General features: G+C 44.0%; 2 protein-coding genes across 2 annotated transcripts; one reads left to right on the forward strand and one right to left on the reverse strand.

Annotated features, from left to right (window-relative positions):
- Nucleotides 1–394: 394 nt before the first annotated feature.
- Nucleotides 395–3,568, forward strand: LOC124694171. Its single transcript, XM_047227187.1, has 8 exons — nucleotides 395–599; nucleotides 688–709; nucleotides 1,892–1,948; nucleotides 2,043–2,124; nucleotides 2,682–2,777; nucleotides 2,863–2,987; nucleotides 3,070–3,088; nucleotides 3,172–3,568. Exons 1-8 carry the CDS (start codon nucleotides 497–499, stop codon nucleotides 3,517–3,519), a joined length of 852 nt encoding a protein of 283 aa, XP_047083143.1. The 5' UTR covers nucleotides 395–496; the 3' UTR covers nucleotides 3,520–3,568.
- A 1,451-nt stretch (nucleotides 3,569–5,019) lies between these two features.
- Nucleotides 5,020–9,260, reverse strand: LOC124694172 (homeobox protein knotted-1-like 3). The gene is made up of 5 exons (XM_047227188.1): nucleotides 8,729–9,260; nucleotides 8,485–8,605; nucleotides 5,901–6,097; nucleotides 5,468–5,599; nucleotides 5,020–5,157 (listed from the first exon to the last, which is right to left on the reverse strand). Exons 1-5 carry the CDS (start codon nucleotides 9,065–9,067, stop codon nucleotides 5,020–5,022), a joined length of 927 nt encoding a protein of 308 aa, XP_047083144.1. The 5' UTR covers nucleotides 9,068–9,260.
- Nucleotides 9,261–9,567: the final 307 nt, after the last annotated feature.

Here is a 9,567-nt window from a genome sequence, read left to right on the forward strand (position 1 = left end):
AATTTTTCGAAAATATATAAATTTTAGAAATTTTTGTTTTCCCGAAAAAATTTCACATTAGCATTTTAAATTTTTAAAAAAGAAAAGAAATGAAACAGCAGAAAAGGAGAAAAATAGAAAAAATAACGAAAACAAACGTTACTGGGCCGGCCCAACAGGCACCCTGGGGGGTGCGGTGCCTGATCCGCACCGACCAGGGTGGTGTATAGCACCTCCCAAAATAAACTGGGGAAGAAAGGAAAAAAGTCCTCGACAAAATCGTCCTCGACGACTGGGCCCATTGACCGGGCGGACCGAGCCCCTGGGCGGGCCAGTCACGCGGAAACCCCCACACGCCCGTCGTTTTTTATTCCGCGTTCCTTCCACCCGAAGGAAGGATAGTGCGCCTCGCGTCATTCCCCCAATCTCCACCCGCCATCGTCGTCTTCCCCAACCCCAGCCAGATCTCCCCACCACCGCCGGAACCCCTGCGCACGGGCGCGCAAGGCGGGCGGCGATGGCGTCGTCGCAGGCGAACATGGACAAGATGCAGCTGCGCCAGAGCTACCGCAACCTCTGGCACACCGACCTCACCAACGCCATCCAGGCCGACTTCCCCTGTGAGTACAAACCCCCCACCGTCTCTCCTCGATTCCTTCTGCGCGATTCGGTTTCTGATCGGTTTCTCGTGCGTTCTTCTCCCTGCAGACTGCTGCCTCTCGCTCTGGTGGTAAGCGATCCTCGACCCGACCCGGAGGAAAACCCTCTTCCCCAATTCCCCTCCTCCATTTCCTGGGCTTTCACCTACCCGTTTCCGGTAGATCTGCGTCGATTTATACCTGCTATACGCGATCAGGGTTGGGGTTTAACGGGGTTTCGAGTACGAGAACTCCCTGTTGATTCTGCATTGTGTTGTTTCTGTTGTGGGTGCGATCATGGATGGATACGCCTAGCATCTACGATCGAACGACCGAACGCTTCTCATGACTAGGTAGGCCTGGTCATTCATCCTGTGGCTGTCTGGGTCTGGGAAATCAAGCCAGATTTCGGGTCTCAACAACAATACGCCCTGTTCCTCTTATCGTTTTAGACTGCCAGTGGTGTGCCTTCAGCTCTAAACTGAACGGATCAAACTTCATAGTATTCGAAAAGCAGTAGTACCAACCAGAATTGTTTGCATTCATTATTCCTCATGCACGGTTACAACACTCCGTGATACTTAACTCGGTAGCCGCAACAGGACTGCAAGGGTAGGCGGTTCCTGGGTAGGAACTGAAGCTGAACATTTCCTCTGCAGCTGCAGTGGGTAGGCAATTTTGAAGGTCAATTCAACCGGATCTGCTAGTCTGTGTTCAAACGAGGCCCAAGAGTTGCGACTAGTCCACAAAATAAATTGCTGTTGATTTTTCAGCCTCTTCTTAACTGCTTTTACATGAGGTGTTGTAGAGATCATCAATATGGTCAAGGAAACTGTCCCACTGCATTGAGTGTCTGAACACCACACCTATTGTCATCAATGCAGACAAGGAAACTGTCCCACTGCGTTGAGTGCCTGAATACCACATGAATTGTGCCAAAGGATATTGATACATTGTGTTTTCTTTTTAAATCTTTGCCTCTTTGCCAACTATGTTCATTTCTATTCGAAGTTATGTTTCAAAGTTCATTCCAGAGTATCTAATCAAGCGTAATAAGATTGTATTATTAAGTTCATCTTGTCTGGCACTCAGTGTTTCGAGGCGCATGTAAATTCTTAAATGAAATGCTCTAGCAGGTTTCTCTCTTTTCACAGTGATGCCATAGTATATGGAACAACATAATGTAGTGGCACTGGGTTCACAGATTTAGCATCTCGCAACATAATGATGTTTACCCACTTGCTAATCTGCTGCATTTCCCTTTCTCTGTTCAGTGGACCATGCGTGTCATACATGCTTCGTAAAAGGGCTCTCTACAATGACATGTCAAGGTAGTGCCAATTATATTATTTTTTACTTGTTACGGTTAGAAGCTTGACTTTGGGTTCAACCCCCTGAGCTCCTTCGTGCTTCTGTGTGCTTTAGGTATGTGTGCTGTGCTGGCTATATGCCTTGCAGTGGAAGGTGTGGTGAAAGCAAATGCCCAGAATTCTGTCTCGCTACTGAGGTATAAGGCCCACTTTGTGTGCTTTTGAGTTTTACCCTGCAGTTCCATCTCACCTACCTCTCTAGGCTGATGATTTTGATGCAATTGGGTTTCATATGGTTGTATCTGTTCCCTCTCAATGCTCTGCACCTCTTTAGCTGATGATTTTGATGTGTCTGGATTCCATATGGACATATGAATATGATAATCATGTTAGTAATTTGGTTACTGGTATTCTGTAATGATTGTGTCGAGTTTTTATATTTTCTAGGCTCAAATTACTTTGTTATTCACTGCATTCCTGGTTGTTTTATACACTGTGCAGTATGTCAATCTCTTATATCTCTCATTGTTTTTCTTTTTCGTGAAGTGCAATGAGTATCAGTCCTGCTTGAGGCGGGCCAATAAGCTAGATTTCATTTATTTAATTAATGAGACTGCTGCTGTCGAATACAATAATGCGCGGTTGTTCTTAAATGATGTGAAGCATGATTTGTCATAGTTAAACTTCTAGTAGCACTGCTGCCGTTCTGATTTTGGTTACTATTGTGTTCATTGAATATATATGATCTTTTCAGGTGTTTCTGTGCTTTGGTAATTCAGTTGCTTCAACCCGCTTCTTGCTTCAAGATGAATTCAACATACAGACAACAAAGTGTGATAACTGCATCATTGTACCGTCACATCCCTCCTATGTTACAAACTTCCTTTTATGGTTCCTATTTTACGATTATCTACTGATACCACCTTTTACTGCAGGGTTTCATGTTCTGCCTTCAGCAAGTTGCTTGCATCTTCTCAATAGTTGCTGCTATTGTTGGCAGTGAGGAACTTTCAGAGGCTTCCCAGATCCTTTCCTGCCTGTCTGATATGGTCTACTGCTCGTAAGTCTCTCATACCTCTGATCTTTTGTCTTCTCCATGATAAGCCATCAATGTTGATGATCTTTTGCTACAACTTTTGCAGGGTTTGCGCCTGTATGCAGGTAAATAAACCTCTTTGTTAACATATTAAACAGTCTGCTTCAAGCTTATGTATCCATTTTATGACATTAAAATGTAAATGCAGACACAGCACAAAGTTGAAATGGACAAGAGGGATGGGAAGTTCGGCCCACAGCCCATGTCAGTGCCTCCGGTGCAGCAAATGTCACGCATCGATCAGCCTATCCCTCCTCCTGCTGGTTATGCACCACAACAAGCATACGGCCAGCCTTACGGTGGCTATCCACCTCCCCCTCCAGCTCAGGGTTACCCACCGCCGCCAGCTCAAGGTTACCCACCAGCAGGTTACCCACCGGCAGGTTACCCGCCAGCAGGTTACCCCCAGGGCCAGGGTGCTGCATACCCTCCACCTGGTTCCTCCTATCCCCCACCTGGTTCCTACCCCCCTCAACAGGGATACTATGGAAAGTAAAATGCGTGCAGTGCAGCAATCAAAGTGATACCACTTAGCATTGCAAGAGAAATATCGTGAACATGTAAAGAGTAGGGTTATTTTAGTGCTATATGTGATATTAAGGTACTCATCTATCTGCCTGGTAGCTGACTTGGGAGCCACATTTGGGTCTCCTGTGGGTGGTGCACCGTGTTTGGATTTCTTATTGGTGGTAACTAAGAACTGCATTTGCAACTACATCTTGACTTCCTCTTGGTATCAGCATCTTGTGTTGTTCTTCCTATATATTTTGAGTACATAAGTGAGCAGTGGTGTTTTTGTTTTGCATAGCGATGGTTTTGATAGATTATTATTCTACAGTATTGGATAGTTCCATCCAACTTTGGAGAGGACGTTCGAGAATTTTACTTGTATATCCGGCAGGTGGTCATCCATTTGGGCTCGAAAGTGTGTTGCATGTTGGGCTTACCTTAGCGCAAGCAGTATGCTACCCTGGGATTTAGTTTTTGCTGTTGCACAAGTTTTCTTGGCATTATAGCCAATAGGTCACTGAGGTGATGTAGCTCCTAGGATGCAATTAATGTGTACTAGCTAAACATTAGTGCTATTTACATGTTTTTACAATTTGAATACATAGGTTTTATCTGCACCCAATTTGTTCAATGAAGTCTAGGTGCTGACCATACAAAACTAATCAGGCAGGCAGCAGAGGCACCTACGCATTTGTATGTGTGGTGTGTGTGTTTCAGACCTAAGAGAAGGTTCGCTATATGTTGGAAAAGTCCGGGAAATTGTCTTGTGATGTTAGTTAGGCCTAATTGTCCAATCAATTTTCAGTAGTCCATTTCCAGTTTGGTACACCTAACTGATACAAGGCCCACACAGCTAGAGATTCCGTTTAGTACTTACATTGTTCAATGTTTGTTCCAAAATAATTTGTAGACAATATGTAAATGGAGAAGCTTGATAAAATGCTGGGGTGCACATTTCTCGTTGACACGTAAATATTTCTATGCAGAAGTGACCTCTCTTCATTTGAGATTTAGAAGGTTTTGTGGAATGATCAATACGTATGCACATGAAATGAATCTTCGGAATTATATGTACGTTCACCAACGACAAGAAGACTAACAAGCACAAGAATTTTCTTATGAGTATATCAGCTCAAAAATTACAACGCATATGCCAATGGTCAGACTAGTATGTATGGCGTTAAGATGTCACCTCTGCTGACTAATAACTAGATATACAATTGAATCGATCTTCTTATTTGTGTGTCACCGAGATCGTTTGTGTGATTAGACGTCAGGTATATATGCATGTATATACTTTGCACTTTTGCAGCTCTGACCTACCTGCATATATTAGAGACAAATGGTATTAGAAAATTATTATAGCAGAAGTGGCCTAAAAGTATGGCATAAGTTGTACTTTGATTGATGCACATATATTCATATGTAAGTTAAGTTCATCGAGAAAGCAGTCGAAGCAATCGAATTAATCATTAGATGATGTTGGCTACCTTTTACGCTTTGATTTAAGGGTTGATGTCTGAGAGTTGTTGTGCCAATTGCGCTTCCTTTGATTGATGAACCAGTTGTTGATTTGTTTCAGCTGCAGGCCAGTCTCTTCAACAAGCTTGGCTTTATCATCTTCCTGTACCAGCAAATCCATGCCACTCAACTATTATTGAATTCTTCATGGACAAATATACAACTTTAAAAACAAAAAAGTGAACATCTTGCAATTGAAACATGATAATTTAAAACCACAGACATACTATCAGACAAGGAATTGTGTGAACAGTGAGTCATGCACACCATGCAAGCTGTCTGATGGAACAACTTTTGGTGCAAGCTTAATCAAGAAGTTGGAGAACAGCTAAGGATGGCAACAACTAGCTAGCTAGCAGCAGATGGCTGGTTGCATTCTTTGCATGCATGCATGATAGGTACAATGCACTCACCGTGGGGTAGGGCCACTTGGCGTGTTCCTGCCACCATTGCTTCAGGATGCTGGTGGTGTCCCCAGGCAACTTCCCGGCCCTTCTCTTCCTCAGTATCTCTTCCCTCACATCACCAATCCTTGACTTGAATCCCTGGACCAAATTTAATTTTGACATGGTGGGTTCAGCTTGCCATGCATGCAAATTAAGACGGAGTTTCAGATATAGGCCCTCTTCTGACATGTAACTTTGACTGTTATACTCATATGAATATGCTTTTAATATTTGTACGAATTTCTAATATGATTATTGAAGATCTTTCATGAAAAATCTGATGATGTTTCTTTCATTTGAAAAATCTCCCTAATTTTTTTTGTATATCCATATATAGGAGCACTTTAGAATGGAAGACTTTAGCATGTCCATTTATTCTTGCACGCACACATGTCTGTACCTGTTTGAGTTCAATCTTGAGTTCCTGCCTGACTCTCTCCATGAGGGAGCGCTCTGTGTCCGTGGGTACTAGGGGGCCAAAGCCCATCATGTCGTGCCCATTCGAGCTCATCTCCATCGCCGCCACCTCCATGATCGGCGGCCCCTCGTCTTCATCCTCCGACATCGTCGCTCCCGTCCCTTCCTCCAGCGTCGCACCTGATCCATACATACATATGACAAGGTTAATTAACAGTGCAATTCAGATCAATCAACAAGACCTAGACGTAGACGAGCGCTATAGCTAATTAAGGGAGGGTATTAAATAAGGCGATCAATATGCATGCATCGAATTAAGCGTTATCGCGACAGATGAACCGAATCAAGCTAGACAACCGTACCAGCTATGCGCATGGCGGACTACATGAAACCTGAAAGCTAAGTGCCAAATTAAAGGCTTGCATGCTGATTTGACACTGGATGCGTTTGGAATTTTGCAGATGGTCGCTGTGTGCAGCAGTTCAACACTTCAACTTCAACAGCGCTAGGAAGAGGGGCAAAAAAGAGCGCTACGAAGCTATAAAGTAGTAGGGTTAAGTGTAGTAGAAATCAATTAATGCATGCGTGTGCATGTGGATGCACATGCTTCCCATGCAACTTCATGTTTTACGTGAAGCGCGAGAGATCATTTTCCAAAAAACAAAGAACAGATCAACAGATGTAGAAACTGATCACCAAAAAAAAACATGCCGAATAGCTATTAAGTTTTGTAAGCCGGGCATGCAGACCTTTAGCATGTCATATGTTTAATTAGTAAGTAATACCTGCGGTGACTTGGATAGAAAGAAAGCTAGCGAAATTTTGTACAGCCATTAGTTATCAAAGTTTGCATGAATGCTAAGCTATATACAACTATTTCAGCACATATCTTTTTCCTAGTCAGTTAGCTTTGAATATGAGATATCACACTTGTCAAAAGAGCTAGTGCAATGAATAGAAACGACGCCACATTCCCCATAATAAGGGGGACTACACCTTTTTTCTTGAGGATCATGTGATATTATAGTAAGAACCCATAGTCAGCTGGTTAGACAAGAGTTACCAGTTCTGTATTAACACCCTTTTGAACAACACGATTGTTTCACTATTGTCCCTACGCATACAAGGCATGGAGGTTTATTTGCTAAGATTGATAGGATACCAAACAACCCAAGTTTTTAAAAGTACCCATAGCTTTAATTTTGGGTATCCATATCTGTCTTATTAAGTGAAGACGTAAGGTTGTAAAAAAGAAAATACATGCATCTTCTACAAAAGCTAACATGGAGTATATGCCCATGAACCCACAATAAATATCTCTTTGAAAAAACTGGAGGACCTTAGAATCTTCTAAACTATGTGTGAGGATCTCTCTTGTACTAAATATTCAATGGAGAAATTGATATTTTCTACTATATTGTTTTGGTAGGTTATTTAGTTGAGTATTATTTTTATCGGGGTGGCTAATTTCCAGCAGAGTGAGAATTAATTTAATTCTGAGTCGACTCCTAAACTGCCAGTTGTGATTTATACTAGACACGAGTTGAATTGTTGAAATATGGGTTGCAACTGAGATTTTCCTAATTGGACATGTGGTTGTAGATGAGAGTATAGTACTTGTATACATGAGTTACAACTTAGACAAATATCCTAGACCGTTGAATTTACTTCGTGATTTATACTAGTCATGAGTTGCGACATGACCCGCAACTGAGATTTCATGATGCCACTTAACTGAGAATTAATTTAATTCTCACTCTACGGTGAATTATTCACTCCCTATATTTATTAAATCTCTTTTTATACTAGCCCTTGGTTTCCTTCTTATTGCTTACCTCATCTGAACCATTAACTTCACCGAGCATGTTAAAACACTGAAACTCCAACCCATGACTCCGAAACCGAGAGGAAAGGAAAACAAAAGAGCTTCGGCTTTCGCATAGGGTGTGCCTACTTCTCTGTTGAGTGGGATACTCTTATTCCGAAGTCGATGATCATGAGTGTCAATACCTTTTGTCCTACTAACATTGACTGTCTCATATTCATGTATGTAACTTAGTCGACTTTGAAACAACCAAGCCTCACTCCCCATAGGAATACCAAGTTGTTAGGGTTCTGCCATCATCTTGTAAGCTGCTGGGCTTCTTCCATGCGGGCCTCAATCGTCCTTTGGAGCAATCCAGCCTTTGGTTATAATATCTACGTCCCGAATGTGTTCTCCCTAATGTCCCACCATTATTTTGAGCATAATATCCTCAAAAGGAATAAGGCAAGTAAAGTTGCTGTTTGGTACACGCTCAACCGACACAGACGAAGAAGGGGAAGTCTTAGAAGGAAAGGTATACGTAGTTACGTACACACCGTGAGATTTTGCAGGTGAGGCCACGGAAGAAGACATGCCAACAAACCTTTTTCACACTTGTACCATTCAAACAAGTACACTAAGCAGCAAGAATACTAACATATAACATAAAGTTGCACCAAAACATGAGACTGTAACAAAATTTTCTTGACATCAAAGTAGAAGAAGGTGTAAAAGTAAAATAATTAAAGATAGACATGTGTACCAGTTAGGTCCTGCAAGGACTGCTCGATCTCCCGGCACGCCATGACGGCCTCCACGGCGTGCACCCGGACGTGCTGCTGCAGCTGCTCCCTGAAGGAGCACAGCAGCATCAGGTACTGCGCCTGCAAACACAAATACGTGTCAAGGACGTGCATGCACACACCATCATCGACCCATCGATCGATCATGTTGTTAGAAATGAAGATCTTGTGGGGTTTGATTAAGTGGTAAGAAGAAGAACGTACGAGGAAGGAATCGAGCTCCTGCTTGTCGTGTGGGGAGAGGAAGGGGCGGTGGTGGGCGGCGTAGGAGTGGAGGAGGCCGCTGGACTGCGCCAGCTGCGCGTCGATGATCGGGAGGTGGTCGATGGGGGTCGCCACGCGGAGGCACCCGACGTGCGCCGCCACCAGCTGCTCGCACAGCGGGTGCACCGCCATCTCCCCCTTGAGCAGCTGCCGCTCCTCCGCGTCCGCCGCCGACGCCGCGGCCACGGCCACCGCCGCCGCCGCGGACGACGATGAGCAGTCGCCACCGCCGAAGCTCACCATGTCCATGCCTCCCCCGTGATCACTAACGCCTTGCATGTCTCGGCGTCGATTGGTCTCGATGTCTCCTCTTTCTTAGCTAGCTGCGAGGCTGGAGCTTTTTGTTAGCCGGCTCGGTTGGTGTGTGTGCGTGTGGTAGCTTGCGTGTGCGCGTGACTGTGGCGTCGGGTACGTATGGGTATAGCGAGCTAACAAGAGCGCTAATTAAGCTAGCTAGCTTGCAACTGGAAGAGCTTGGGGTGTGGTGCGCAGCTGCGAGGGGAAGGAGAAGAGAGGAGAGGGGGATTTAATGAGGAGTTGGTTAGCAAGGACACAAAGGAGATGGTGAGGGGTCTTTTCGAGGCTTCCTAAGGTGGGGGTAACCGCAAAAGAAAGTGAAGATCACCACACCCAAGTACTAGCTAAACAAGCATGGACACGAATGTATATCATATATAGCACGATGAGAGAGAAAGAGAGAGTTTGGGGGTTTAAGGTATGTGAGAGAGAGAGAGAGAGAGAGAGAGAGAGAGAGAGAGAGAGAGAGAGAGAGAGAGAGA

This window comes from Lolium rigidum, chromosome 3, assembly GCF_022539505.1.
Source record: "Lolium rigidum isolate FL_2022 chromosome 3, APGP_CSIRO_Lrig_0.1, whole genome shotgun sequence".
In the NCBI taxonomy this organism is placed as follows: domain Eukaryota; kingdom Viridiplantae; phylum Streptophyta; class Magnoliopsida; order Poales; family Poaceae; genus Lolium; species Lolium rigidum.

What these genes read in the sequence shown, in the direction of transcription:
- LOC124694172 (XM_047227188.1), bottom strand. Translation starts at nt 9,067, where the DNA reads ATGCAAGGCGTTAGTGATCACGGGGGAGGCATGGACATGGTGAGCTTC. An exon ending in AGGAGCTCGATTCCTTCCTC is followed by an intron (nt 8,606 to 8,728) that starts GTACGTTCTTCT and finishes TTGTGTTTGCAG; the next exon opens with GCGCAGTACCTGATGCTGCT. An exon ending in GTCCTTGCAGGACCTAACTG is followed by an intron (nt 6,098 to 8,484) that starts GTACACATGTCT and finishes TGTATGGATCAG; the next exon opens with GTGCGACGCTGGAGGAAGGG.
- LOC124694171 (XM_047227187.1), top strand. Translation starts at nt 497, where the DNA reads ATGGCGTCGTCGCAGGCGAACATGGACAAGATGCAGCTGCGCCAGAGC. An exon ending in TGCTGCCTCTCGCTCTGGTG is followed by an intron (nt 710 to 1,891) that starts GTAAGCGATCCT and finishes TTCTCTGTTCAG; the next exon opens with TGGACCATGCGTGTCATACA. An exon ending in CTCTACAATGACATGTCAAG is followed by an intron (nt 1,949 to 2,042) that starts GTAGTGCCAATT and finishes TGTGTGCTTTAG; the next exon opens with GTATGTGTGCTGTGCTGGCT.